Source organism: Ahaetulla prasina, chromosome 1 (genome assembly GCF_028640845.1).
Source record: "Ahaetulla prasina isolate Xishuangbanna chromosome 1, ASM2864084v1, whole genome shotgun sequence".
NCBI classification, from domain to species: Eukaryota; Metazoa; Chordata; class Lepidosauria; order Squamata; family Colubridae; genus Ahaetulla; species Ahaetulla prasina.
In genome coordinates, this window is record NC_080539.1 from 184035447 (window position 1) to 184048883 (window position 13437).

The 13437-nt window shown below is 41.3% G+C and overlaps 1 protein-coding gene across 1 annotated transcript in view; it reads left to right on the forward strand.

The window, feature by feature from the left end:
• LSS (lanosterol synthase) overlaps positions 1 to 13437 on the forward strand; it is a 52736-nt gene that overhangs the window by 10060 nt on the left and 29239 nt on the right. The window contains exons 2-7 of the mRNA XM_058184713.1: positions 1125 to 1293; positions 2566 to 2704; positions 3404 to 3512; positions 6920 to 7041; positions 10401 to 10497; positions 11435 to 11570. Coding sequence (XP_058040696.1) covers positions 1125 to 1293; positions 2566 to 2704; positions 3404 to 3512; positions 6920 to 7041; positions 10401 to 10497; positions 11435 to 11570 — 772 coding nt within the window. The remainder of the gene's footprint in view (positions 1 to 1124; positions 1294 to 2565; positions 2705 to 3403; positions 3513 to 6919; positions 7042 to 10400; positions 10498 to 11434; positions 11571 to 13437) is intronic.

The following is a 13437-nucleotide window of genomic DNA, read 5'->3' on the forward strand; positions in this document are numbered from 1 at the left end:
CATGGGGATGCTGCAAAGGTCATAACTTTGAAAAATGGTCAAAAGTTCCATTGTAACTTTGAATGTGCCTTTGTAACTTTGAATGGTCACTAAATGAACTGTTGTAAGTTGAGAACTATATAAACATTTTATTTATTTATTTATTTTGTCACAACATCATATAAAAAGATTATATAGTATATAAACATATATATGTAGGAAGAAGAAAAGAAAAACAATAGGACAGGAACAGTAGGCACGTTTGTGCACTTATGCATGCCCCTTATGGTCCTCTTAGGAATGGGGTGAGGTCAATAGTAGAAAGTTTTTGGTTAAAGCTTTTGGGATTATGGGAAGAGACCACAGAGTCAGGTAAAGTATTCCAGGCACTGATGATTCTGTTACAGAAGTCATATTTTCTGCAATCTAGATTAAAGCGGTTAACATTAAGTTTAAATCTATTGGTTGCTCTTGTATTATTGCAATTAAAGCTAAAGTAGTCTTTAACAGGAAGGACATTACATTGAAGAAAGCCAAGGCTCATTGAATTACCATTGGATGACTAATCGGCTGTTTGCTTGTCATGATATAATTAAAGGAAGGGGTGCAAATGCTGAGGAGCAGGAATGGGGCTGAACCCATCCACAAGCCAAGCAGTTGCACATTGGAAACATGCAGGGAGAAGCAGCAGAGGTTTTATTTCCTAATTTAATTTTTTTATTGAATTTTGAGATTACATATTTAAACAGATATCGAATAACAGAATTGGAAGGGACCTTGGAGGTCTTCTAATCCAACCCCTTGCTCAGGCAGGAAACCCTATACTATTTCAGACAAATGGTTGTCCAGTCTCTTCTTCAAAACTACCAGTGTTGGAGCATTCACAACTTTCGGAGGCAAGTTGTTCTACTGATTAATTGTTACGTTTTACTTATTCAATGGGTTTCTTTCCTTACATTTTCTATTTCATGTGGCTGTAGCTAGTTTTAGATTATCCACAGTTAATCCATAGTTTAGTTTTAAGCTGAAGTCCTAACAATAAGCTTCAGACACTGCTTGGATCCTAATGCTTGGACATTTTTCATTTGCAATGCTAGGATAAAGGCTTTACCTGGTGTCTCTCTTTTGCTTTTCACTCCTGTTAGATATTTACGGAGAAGAGGAGGCCCATATAAGACAGAACCAGCCACAGACTTAACCCGCTGGCGTTTGAGTAATGAAGAAGGTCGGCAGCAATGGCGATATCTAGCAGATGGCGAGGGTGTGGAGCGGGAGCAGACTGCACTGGAGGCTCATTCTCTAGGGCTGGACACAGTAAGTGACTGATGCTGTTATGAATATGAAATAGGAGGGGGATGGACAGTTGCACAACTCTCAGCAATTTCTTTCAAGATCCGGCCAGCTTGTCTGTTGCAAAATATTTCTGTGTTCTAGCACAGACATGGAAGAGAGCAAATTCACAGTGCATCTTTGGGTCATGTGAGGTACTGTGAAGATCTGTGGAGTTCTACTGTTAACCTGAGTATCCAGGAATTGTGCAAATGACACACATTCAGTCTTTGCAGAAGGGAAAATGGTAATGGTGGGAGAGTGCTTCATATTTCTGGAGAGCTTGTCTGTTATTACTCAATTTCTTTTGGAGAGGGGCAGATATGGTGAAACTGATTTGCTTGGCAAAAACCTCTGAAACAGCAAATGTAAGAAGATGTGATGGATTCAGAATGGTTTATGTAAATTGGAGAAAGGATGCAAGAATGATCTAGAGTTCTCTTTTTAGAAAGATACCATCTGAAATACATAAGTCTTATACTGCAGACTTCAACTTTTATTTTTAGTCTTCTGAAATTAGAAATGTTACTTCCCAGTATATACAAGAAAGGATTTGAAGAAGGTTCATATTCTATATATTTCTCTTACCAGTATCTTTTAGTGTTTCAGGCACTAGAAACACTGGATCTTGAGTCCAGAAGCAATACTCAGCAGATTCTCGCAAGGTAAAAGAGGATACTGCCCTTTAGGAAGCATGCAGATACTGTCTAATTCCATAAAATAGTAGATTAGATGAAAGCAGGGCTAGATAACCTGTGATTTATCATACAGTAGGGTTGATCTAATGCTTAAGGCACCAGGCTAGAAAGTGTGAAACTGAATTCTAGTCCTGCCTTAGCCATTAAAGCCTACTGGATGACCTTGAGCCAAGCATTCTCTCAGCTCACCTCACCTCACAGGGTTGTTGTGGGGAAAATAGGAGGAGGAAGGTGTGCTGAATATGTTCAATCATTTGTAAAAAATAATAAAGGCAGGATCCAAGTAAACAAATTTACTATGAATCATTTCTGGCTGGTATCTGAGACTGTCTTTGGTTTGCCTAAGGGAGCAAATCCAAGGTCAGTTGCTATCCTTTCTGTTGTACCAGAAACAGGGAGAGAGAGCAGCTAAGTGCCCCTCTACAAGTTGTGCTGCTTGAATAAAGCAGGAGATTTCAGTGAACATCTTTATACATATGCCAGTTTGCTTTAGACTTTTATGGACCTACACTTTGGTCATTTATTTCACTTTCTGGTTCCAATTCCTTCTACTTTGCAGACTAAAGTCTTCCCAATCTTGCCTACAGCCTGCACTGCAGAGGAGGCAGCACTAAATGGGATGAAATTTTTCTCAGGCCTACAAGCAGAGGATGGTCATTGGGCTGAGGATTATGGAGGACCTCTCTTTCTGTTGCCAGGTATTATTACAAGAAAGGTCCCAACAGCTGCTTCTCACAGATTGTCTTGCATTGGTCAGATATTTTTTTTTTATTTGCATTTATATCCCGCCCTTCTCCGAAGACTCAGGGCGGCTTACACTATGTCAAGCAATAGCCTTCATCCATTTGTATATTATATACAAAGTCAACTTATTGCCCCCAACAATCTGGGTCCTCATTTTACCTACCTTATAAAGGATGGAAGGCTGAGTCAACCTTGGACCTGGTGGGACTTGAACCTGCAGTAATTGCAAGCAGCTGCTGTTAATAACAGACTGCATTAGTCTGTTGAGCCACCAGAGGCCCTAATCAATGTTTTGTATCAAAGGCAAAAAATTTGCTAAGCTATATTGGCTGAAGCTACTTCAGAATTAATTAAATGTTTCTCTACATGCTACCCATTGCTGACTAATGGTTTAAAAGGAATAGAGGGATTTATTACATTAATGTAGAGTACAGATAGAACAAATTGTCTCATGACGGTGGTGAGTTTAAATGACGGGTCGTCTCCAGGCTTCTTGGAATTTTTTTAGTCTAAGCATTCCAGTTCATTGGATTTCAGCAGAAGTGAGAGCAGACAGAGACCATTCATTATTTCAACAGCTTGTTGTTGTTGCTGCCTGAAAAAGCTTTCCAGCCTTAACTGAATTTTCCTACCTTCTTGTTTTCTTCCAACAGGACTTCTGATTGTGTGCCATGTTGCTAAGATTCCACTCCCAGAAGAAAGTAAGAAGGAGATGGTGCGCTATCTGCGTTCAGTGCAACTCCCAGATGGAGGATGGGGCCTGTGAGTAAAGCACAAAAGCTGCTGCTTCAAAAGGACTTTTGCAGCTTTCTGCTATTTCATTATCAGGGTAGTGGTGGCGGCGGCAGCACCAGCAACATTTCAGTTCTCAACCTAAATAGAGATGCCCCAGAATCCTTTTTTTTTTTTCATTGCGAATATCTGACAGTCACTTCTTTTTCCAGTGGGCAAATGCCATCCTGGCTCAGAAGGGACTGATATGCTGCTCTTGGTGTGAATTTATAAGAATATTACACAGTGGCATATCATACATGTTTGAACCAAAGGCATAAAAAAGCAAAGGCTCTTCTTGCTGATGGGCATCAATGCCTAGCCAATTACTTCGGGAAGAAATGGTTGGGACTTCCTAAGAAGAAGATTTCAGGAATTGGCCAAGAGCGTTTAGTGCCTTAAGAAATCTACAATTACTTTGCATTTTGAAAGGGTGGTAGAAATTTGTTATCTTGCAAAAATCTACTATTGCAGTGAAAGATTTTATAAAGCCTTCGAGAATCTTTCTCAGTCTTATGTAAGACATTTGTTAAGTGAATTTTGCCCCATTTTATGACCTCTCTTACCATAGTTGTTAGTGAATCACTGCAATTGTTAAGTTAGTAACATGGATGTTAAGTGAATCTGGCTTCTCCATTAACTTCGCTTGTCAGAAGGTCACAAAAGGTGACCCTGGCATACTGCAACCATCATAAATATAAGTCAGTTGCCAAGAATCTGAATTTTGATCATGTAACCACAGGGAAGCTGCAACAGTCATAAGTGTGAAAAATGGTTATGTCACTTTTTTCAGTTCTGCTGTAACTTCAAACGATTACTAAACAAATGGTTGTTAATTGAGGATTACTTGTATAGTTATTCATTTTTCTATCTCTAGGAAATATATCAACTTGAACCAAAAAATCTGTTTTCTAATCCTTGTGCATAATCTATGCTCTTTATTCCTTATTTCCTTCCCTGCTGATATTTTGTTTTATCCAATTTATCTGCTATTGTAATGGCCTCTAGTTTATTCTGTTTTGTATCTTATATATGTCTTTGATCATGTCGGCTAATGTTTATTAATTTTGGGGTCCAACATAGTTCACACTTGTATTTATTATTTTTAATAACATTTGTCCTACACTAATTCAAGCATATGCATAGGTTTCCCTTTACATAAAACACTACTTTCTTAATAACTGTCCAGTAACTCTAGCTTCAAGATTGACATTTTTTTTATGAAGCCAACACTCTGCAAAGTTTTGTTATGGCTAATTCTACTTTACTCATGCAATCCCCCCTCCCAACTTCCCACGGTAGGATTGTGGCAGGCCTGGATCCTGAAGACACCAAGGTAGTATGGCTTCTAGGCCTGACAGCCACAGCAGGGGGACGAAAGAGCTTCATTTATCTGGGAACCTGAAATGACCCTTGATTTAAATCATATGGTAGAAAGCACCCAAAGAAGAAAAAAGAACAATATCAGCAAAACAAAAAAACCAACCCTTGCCTGATTTTGGAAATGGTTCAAGATGGAACACACACACATATGAGAGAGAGAGAGAGAGAGAGAGATGGGGAGAGAGAGAGAGAGAGACAGAGGTGAGAGAGATGAGATGAGATAGGGAGAAAGATATGAGAGGGAGAGAGATGGAGAAACAGACAGATGAGGGGGAGACGGAGATGAGGAAGAAAGAGGAGAGAGAGAAAGATGAGAGAAAGAGTGAGACAGAGCTATGAGAGAGACAGAGAGAAAGAGACAGATGAGAGGGAGAGGGAGAGAGAGGGAGGGAGGGAGAATGAGAGAGAAAGAGAGAGACAGATGAGAGAGGAGAAAGATATGAGAGGAGAGGAGAGAGATGGAGAAACAGACAGATGAGAGAGAGAGGAGGGAGATGAGGGAGAAAGGGGAGAGAGAAAGAGAGAGACAGAGCTATGAGAGAGACAGAGAAAGAGACAGATGAGAGGGAGAGAGGGAGATGAGAGAGAGAAAGAGACAGAGGGAGAAAGAGAGATGACAGAAAGAGAGATGAGGGGGAGACAGAGAGAAAGAGAGACAGAGATGAGAGATATGAGACAGGAAGAGATGAGAGAGAAAGAGAGGGAGAGGGATATGAGAGAGAGAAAGAGAGAGATAGAGATAGAGAGAGATACCTGTTTCCCACAGAAAAGAAACCACTGGGAGCCACAAAACCTGGGTAAGCGTGGCTGGGGTGATGTCATGTGACTGGGTGGGAGTGAGTGATGTCGAGTTAGCCACACCCACCCAGGTTTTGTGGCTTTTGGTGTTTTCTTTCCTGTGGGAAACGGATCCAAATGGCTGTTTGAGTGTTTAAGGTTGCAGATCCCTGGATTAGAAGATCTCCAAGGTTCCTTCCATCACTATGGTTCTATGTTTTATTACCAAAATAATATAAAACAAAGGCAGAGGGAATGACTTCGGTAGAAAAAAAGTGTAAGAATGTGGAGCTTAGAACAGACAGTGGCTTTGTTTGGAATAGGTGGAAATTCTGTTTCTTAGATCTATTTATGTTTCTTAAGCCCCACAAAGTTTGAAACATCAACAGATGAGAATGAATGAATTTCAGGAAGACTTCTTAATGCTAGTTTAATGTGTAGTCTTGAAAACTATAAAAATACGTTCCAGACAAATTCATAGCAGATCAATTAAGGTGGAGTTACTTTGAAAGGTTTCCTATTCACCGATGGGCTGGGAACTCCTCTTCTGGCTTGTTCCTGCAGTCGTTCCCTATGATTCTCTTAACAGATACATTAATTGTAGCTACAGATAGTGAAATGTCAAGACTTCTTTGTTTTCTTTTGAAAGCTATCCTTCATATAGTTATATTTCTTGGAAAGAAATTTTAGATTTACTGTGTTGTTAAAATGGGCTAATAGCTTCCTTCCACAAATGAGGCTGAGGAATTACTTCCTATCTAAAAGACATTGTCTTCCACATTGTCTAGAGGGTAGAATTTTTAATTAATAGAAAGTAGAAAGAAGCACAAAACAGCCCAGATAACACCATATTCCTAATATTTATATGGGATCCTGAATGAATAGGAAACAAATCCATAGAGTTCTTATTGCTAGTGCTCATTAAACTTTGCTTCTCTGATTCATCTGAATGATTAGGGATTACAGTATTAATGTTTCTGATTTCTGATGAATTGATTCTGTAAGCAAACTGTAATTCTACCCAATCTCAATCTGCAGTGTTATATTTCTCTTTTATGCATTTAAAATAAAACTCTAAAATATAGTCATTGTTAGTCAGGTTGTAATAAAATTACTCCATGGTCTTTTATTTTGCCTTCTTTGGTTTAACCAGTTCTTAAAAATTCACAGAACTTGAAGAACATGTGTTCTTGTGTGAACACATCTACCTAACACTTTTCTTGTTTGTTTTCTGTTAGACACATTGAGGACTTGTCTAAGGTATTTTCGACTGCTCTGAACTATACAGCCATGCGTATTCTTGGAGTCAGCGCTGATGATCCAGACTTAGTGAAAGCTCGAAATAACCTCCACAGCAAAGGTGAATAACCAGCTGGAGCCTGGAAATAAATGTGTGGTTTTTATTTTTCATTTTATCATCATTTCCTCCCTTTGGAAAAAAGGACTTTCTGCATATAGAATAATCACAAATTATGATTTATGTGTTTATGGATTAAGTTGATGCCAGCTCTTAGGGCTCATGTCGGTACACTGTCTTCAGGAATATTTATCCCCATTCTGGTCCTTCAGATCTTCCAGTGATGTGTCAATTGCCATTGTAATCAAGCCCAACCATGGATAACTTACTGTCTTCTTTTGGGCTGTCTAGATTAGTTTGCATCAGTAAAACTGTTTCTTATTATTCTGCTTTTCTAAAGCCATCTTGAACATCTGGCATCTCCCTTTCCATATCAGGCCCTAATCTACATTGGCTGATCCTAAGCATTATTTTGCTAGCATGTGAAATTAAAGGTATAGTATAATAGTTTACATATTATGTTAAGTCTCTCTTTTTGATATATAGATTGGCTTCTTCCAAATTGTTAGGCAATATGTTATTCTCCAAAGTTGCAATTTGGGGATAATTTGGTTATAATCTGTAAAGACTTTTCTCCTGTTGCTTTCCATATTTCTATAAATATTTTATCAATTTCTGTACTCTTCCAATTGGATAATGACCGGTGTGCTGATCTATCTTTGGTTTCTAATTCTAGATGTTCTTGTAAACAGGGTTCATCTTCTAAAGGGAAATTGACATCTCTGCTGTACAGAGTTTCAATATCTCCTTCCATCTTTGTTTGATCTTTTTGGAGCCAGTTACTAACTGACATTGATATCATTTGTCATATCAATTTGAGTTAAAAATGTTCTTAGTTTGGGGATATTTGGAAGACTGTTTTTTTTTCCCATATCTTTTTCCCTCTTCAATGTCTTTATTAGTGTTAATACTACTTCTTGTCATTTGTAATAGTTTTCTGTTAAGTTGCTTCCTCAGATCTTTGCCTGTATTTACTTTAGTTTCTGTTTTCCTTTTGGCAATTTCCACTTCTTATTCTGACATCAAGTTTTCTTTATTCTATTTTTGTCAGTCTTTGTTTCACATTCGTTCTTAACTATTTCTGTGATATTATTCCTCATTTCCTCTTATTCTCTGTCAAATTAGGTTCAGGGCTTCCAAGCAATTCCTGACACTCTCCTTGAAAATGGTGGATATATGCTCAAGATTGTATCATAGAAACAAGTTGGCTTTGTTCTTCTGCTTTAGCTTAGTTTGGAACTTGTACACAAACAGTTCATGGTCTGTTCCATAGTCAGTGTCTGGCCACATTTTTGTTCTTGTAGCTGAGTCTTCCACATCCTCCTGCCAGTAGCATAGTCATTTTCATTTTTGTATTCATCTTCTATGATGTCCAACACTTTGGTTGTTTGAAGATTTTGAAAGCAGTGAAGTAATTAGATTGGAAGAAACTGATAAATTGCTCTGTTCTTGTAAGAGAAGGAGCGGCAGAACCTGGGGGCAAGTCAAAAGAGGAATTAGCGTAGAGCCATATGGCTAACCTATGGCACGCGTGCCAGAGGTGACACGCAGAGCCCTCTCTGTAGGCATGTGCGCTGTTGCCAACTGCTCTTCTGGTTTCTGGCACGTGCATGTGTGCCAGGTGATCTTTGTGCATGCCGTGGCCCCAGAAACCTGAAGACCAGCTGGCTCCGGCACATGTGAAGACCAGCTGGCTGGCAGGCATGCCCATTCAGTCACCTGACCACCAAGCCACACCCACCAATTAAGCCACGCCCACAGAACCGGTAGGGAAAATTTTTAGATTTCACCCCTGCTCCCACCTATAAGCGGCCCTTTTAAATGGGGAAAGGTGAGAGAACGAACACATTTAGCAGGAAGCTTTGAGTAGCCCGATCATCAGCCTAGTGAATTCCAGCTCTAGAGCCACTCCAAACCCCATAGCCCGCGAGCAAGGTGAAAGTGGAGGCTCCTGGTTTTCCCGGCTGCCGAGCGCTCACTTAGAGAAGAGCAGCTGGGGAAGCAGGTGAGGTGTGGCAGCGGCAGGCAAGTGTCGAGGAAGCGCCAAGGGCAGCACACGCATCAAGGATGCCCCTCTTTGGTCTTTCTGCTTGGGGAGCAGCGGGCGCAGCCAGTCCCGTTCCCATCTGCTCAGCCTGCGGCTCCCAGCAGGGAGGAGTCCAGGCAAGCCATCTGTTCGGGGCTTCCTTGGCAAGCTGACAGTGATGCCATCAGCCAGAGAAAGGCAGCTTTCAGCAGGGAGGAGCCCAGGCAAGCTGCACGTTTGCAGCTTTCCGACAGGGCCGAGAGCACTGCCACCAGCCAGGGAACGGTGGCTTCCAGCAGGGAGGAGCTCAGGCAAGCTACACGTTTGCAGCTTCCCCAGCGGGTGCATGGTGGGGCTGAGAGCGCTGCCACCATCTGGGGAATGGTGGCTCTTAGTGAGGAGGAGCCCAGCCCACAGGCAGCCCACCACCACCATCCCGCCCTCACCAGCTGCTAGTCCAGACCGCCTGGGGCCATGCAAGAAGCCCGCGCAGGCAGGGAGGGAGGGAAGCCCTGGCTTACCTTGCTCTGCTCCCTTAGGAAGCGACCGCCGGGATCCCCTCTCTGCGTCTTTTGGCACGTGTGCATGTTGCCGATTTTTGTGTGTGCTTGCGCACTAGAAACTGGACCAGCTGGCCGATGCACATGCGCACTCACCACCATCTTCCTGGAGCACTCATGCGCAATGGGCGGCTGCTCTTCCAGTTTCCAGCACGCCTGTGCATATGAAAACCAGCTGGAACCCAGAATAGCAACAGGTGATGGCTCCGCATGCCCGGAGAAATGGCTCTACGTGCTACTTCCGGCATGCGTGCCATAGGTTCGCCATCACAATCCTAGGAGGTCTTTAAGTAGGAGGCACCATCTCTTCTTTCCTAAGAATTCCCCTGCTTTACTTAGCCTTGTTAGTAAACTTGTTCTTCTGGTGTCAGCTCCAAGTACAATGAATAGTAGGTATTTGTTCTGCAGGAGGTAAGGAGTTATTCACTAGCTCTTTCTTGCTTTCTCTCTGACTGGAGAAATTGAAGCCACCCTTTACTTTCTGTTTTCTATGTTCTACATTTTCCTGGCCAGAAACTCCAGGAAAGTCTTATCTGTAGAGAATGACCCATAGAAAAACTGCTGTTATGATCAGGACTAATGGAAGAAGAGGAAGGGTGAGGTCAGACTATTTGGTAGCAAAGCCTTTTCAGGACTGAGAGGACAAGACACACCACAAAGGCAGAGGGGAAAAGATCATATCTCCCCTTTTTTCCTCATCTGTAATAACTATGAACTGTTTATATTTTATAAAGTTGGCAGCTGTTTTGATGTTATTCTGTTTTGGAATTCTTCAGGTGGTGCTGTAGGAGTCGCTTCCTGGGGTAAATTTTGGCTGGCTGTCTTGAATGTCTACAGTTGGGAAGGAATGAATACGTTGCTTCCTGAGATGTGGTGTGTAAATCATCATCAAGAAAATTATACCAGCTTCTGTCAGTCTTCATTATATAAATGGATGCACTTGACCAAAAAAACCCCAAAACCATTTACCATCCCCCCTCCCAAAATATAAAGGTTTTTTTAGAATTTACACATACTGTATGCAAGTCAGTTAATTACCTATTCATTCAGATCAGTTTATTACCTTTCAACCTATGTTCCAGATTATGTCCCCATCTCCTTCCAAAACAGACCACTTGTAAGTTTAAACTGCTGAAAATTTATTTATGAGGTAAGAATTATAGGGAAAGCTTCACAATGAATTCTTAGTTGTATTTTCATTGTGAGATTTAAGAAGCCACATTATTAATGGAATCTGTTTCAGTATTTACTATGAGAGTATTTTTGGATTTTTTTTCCTGATATGGGCTCTTGAATGTCGTCTAAATGCATATTTTATTTTCTCTTCTGTTTTCTTTTCTACAAACTGAAGAGAAATTTCCTATATTTACTTTTTAAAATTCACCTCAACATTTAAGATAAGAATCTGATACCCCCTTCCCCTGAGAAGGAGTGTATGGTATTTTAACCACTACCAAATAGCTCTCTAAACTTGTCTACCTGTTGGAGTAGTAACAGTAAATAGGTTCACTATATCACAGTTTTTATCTAAGACCAATGGAGTACAATCTGATTCCAGTGTTTTTGATACTGTCCCCAAATGTGAAATTATTTATACACTGGACAACTTCATGGAGACTCTTTGAGGGCTGATATGGGCATGCCAGTGGCCAATTTTTCAAAGCCTGCTGGATGAAGTGTGTATAGGCAGCCACTCCATGTTTTGTTGTCATTATCTTTTTGCAGATTTCCTTCAATCAAGTTGTTACGTTGTCTTTGCAGGCATCAATCCACTGTTATGAGCTTTTTCCTTCTTTCTATTTCACAATAGGCTGTTTCCTTCATGGATGCCAGCTAACCCTTCCACACTTTGGTGTCACTGCCGCCAGGTTTACCTGCCAATGGCCTACTGCTATGCTGTCCGCCTCACTGGAGAAGAAGATGAACTTATCTTAAGCCTTCGACAGGTAGTTGCCAAAGCATAGTGTTCTGTCCCCCTTAACCACAACCCAAAAGACACGCGAGCTGACTATATTTGCCAGCAATTTATTCCTACTACAGATATCAGTTCTGGCAACGAACCTCCGATTGCCTGCCAAGTCCTCCTATCTCTTCAATGCAGCTGTGGTCTGTTGTTGGAGCAACCCAGAGTTCAGGAATAAACAGAAGTCCAAGAGCCAAGTCCTTAGTCTCACAATAAAGCAGCCAAAGTTTCCAAAAGTCAGTTTTTGTCCGTCACAAAGCCCAATGGCAGCTCCACCCACTTTTATACCCTGTGGGGTATGGCTCCGTGACTCAGCACTCCCTGGGCTGGCCCCTCCCTTTCCTTTGCTGCGCACGTTTTCCTCGGCGTTGCTGCCTTGCATCTAGCCAAGATTGATCCTCCTCAGCTGGCTCTTGGGGCGTGGCCAGGGAGAAGGAGGGGTCGGGGAAAAGAGGCCGTGTCAGCTCCTCCTCCTCCACCTGGCCTGCCTCTGGACTCTGGAGCAGAGCCAGAGAGGAAGGTCCTGCAGAGGGAAGCCCTGTCGGCTCTTCCCCCTCACTCTCTGAGTCACTCTCTGCCAGGAGGCCCAGGTCAGGGGCTGAAGACACAACACATAGCTTTCCTATTAATCCAATGACTTTCAATTAATGGAATCTCTGATCTTGTTTAAGATGCAGGGTTGGACCAATTTTCATTTCCCAGTCCCCAAAGAATTCCAAAATTGAAATTTGATAGGAAAATGCCCTTTTGATTTTTTCTTCTTTTTGTTCTAAAAATATATTTCAGAGTTATATTAGACCAATTTAGAAGGGATGTACATGCTTCAAAAATTATTTCAAGGCATCGTTTTAAAGCAGCCACATTTTTCAAGCTTCCACATATTCAGCTCATTAAAGCACCTGTGCTTGTGCTCTTTCATATTCCAAAGTATCTTTTCCAAATAGTTTTCAAAGAATGCGCAGCCTTACTATTTAAGGGACTGAATGAAAGTTGTCAGCATATGGAACAACTGTACTGATATGTACACATGCCTCATTTTACTGTACAGAAACACACATAATGAAAACATAGGAAAATCATTCACACAATACTGCATCATACAAAATCAGTACATTTACGTATGCATTGTTTTCTCATGTTTTAATCATTCTGAAAAAAGAATCAATTTTAGTCTGTTTCTTATTCTTGTTATGAAGGTACCGTATTTTTTGGAGTATAGGATGCTCCGGACTATAAGATGCACCTACCATTTTGGGGGAGGAAAACAAAAAAAAATCTGCCTCGGCCTCCCAGCAATTTGCCTCCTTGCAGCAAACAGCCCGTTTCAGCTTCAGCTTCAGCACAGCCTGATTAGCACAAACAGCTGATTGTTGGTTGGATCAACCTCCTGAAGATCAGCTGTTTCAGGCTGCAGGCATTACCATAGCCTATTGCAGCCTCCATGCTCCCCATTTTCCTGGGGGTGGATGGGTTGGGCTACATTCTGTGTATAAGACACACCCAAATTTTCACCTTCTTTTAGGGAGGGTAAAAAGTGTGTCTTATACTCCAAAAAATACAGTAAGTGGAGAAAGCACTCTGAACGCTGGCCCTACCACTCAGCATACCTGGGCATTTTTTCCTGGCAAATGATTTTAATTGCATTATCAAATGACTGACATCCTCTTCTTTTGGAATATCTGCAATTTCTGTGTCCTCCTTGTTTAATTCTTTTGCTTCATCAGTTGCTTCCAGCACTTTTCCCCTGGGTTGCACCTTGGTCAGTACTGATTGGAAAATTGCTTCTGGGTCAGGTTCATTGCAGATTACCACATCGTCATCCATTGCAACAAAATCTTCAAAATCTACTC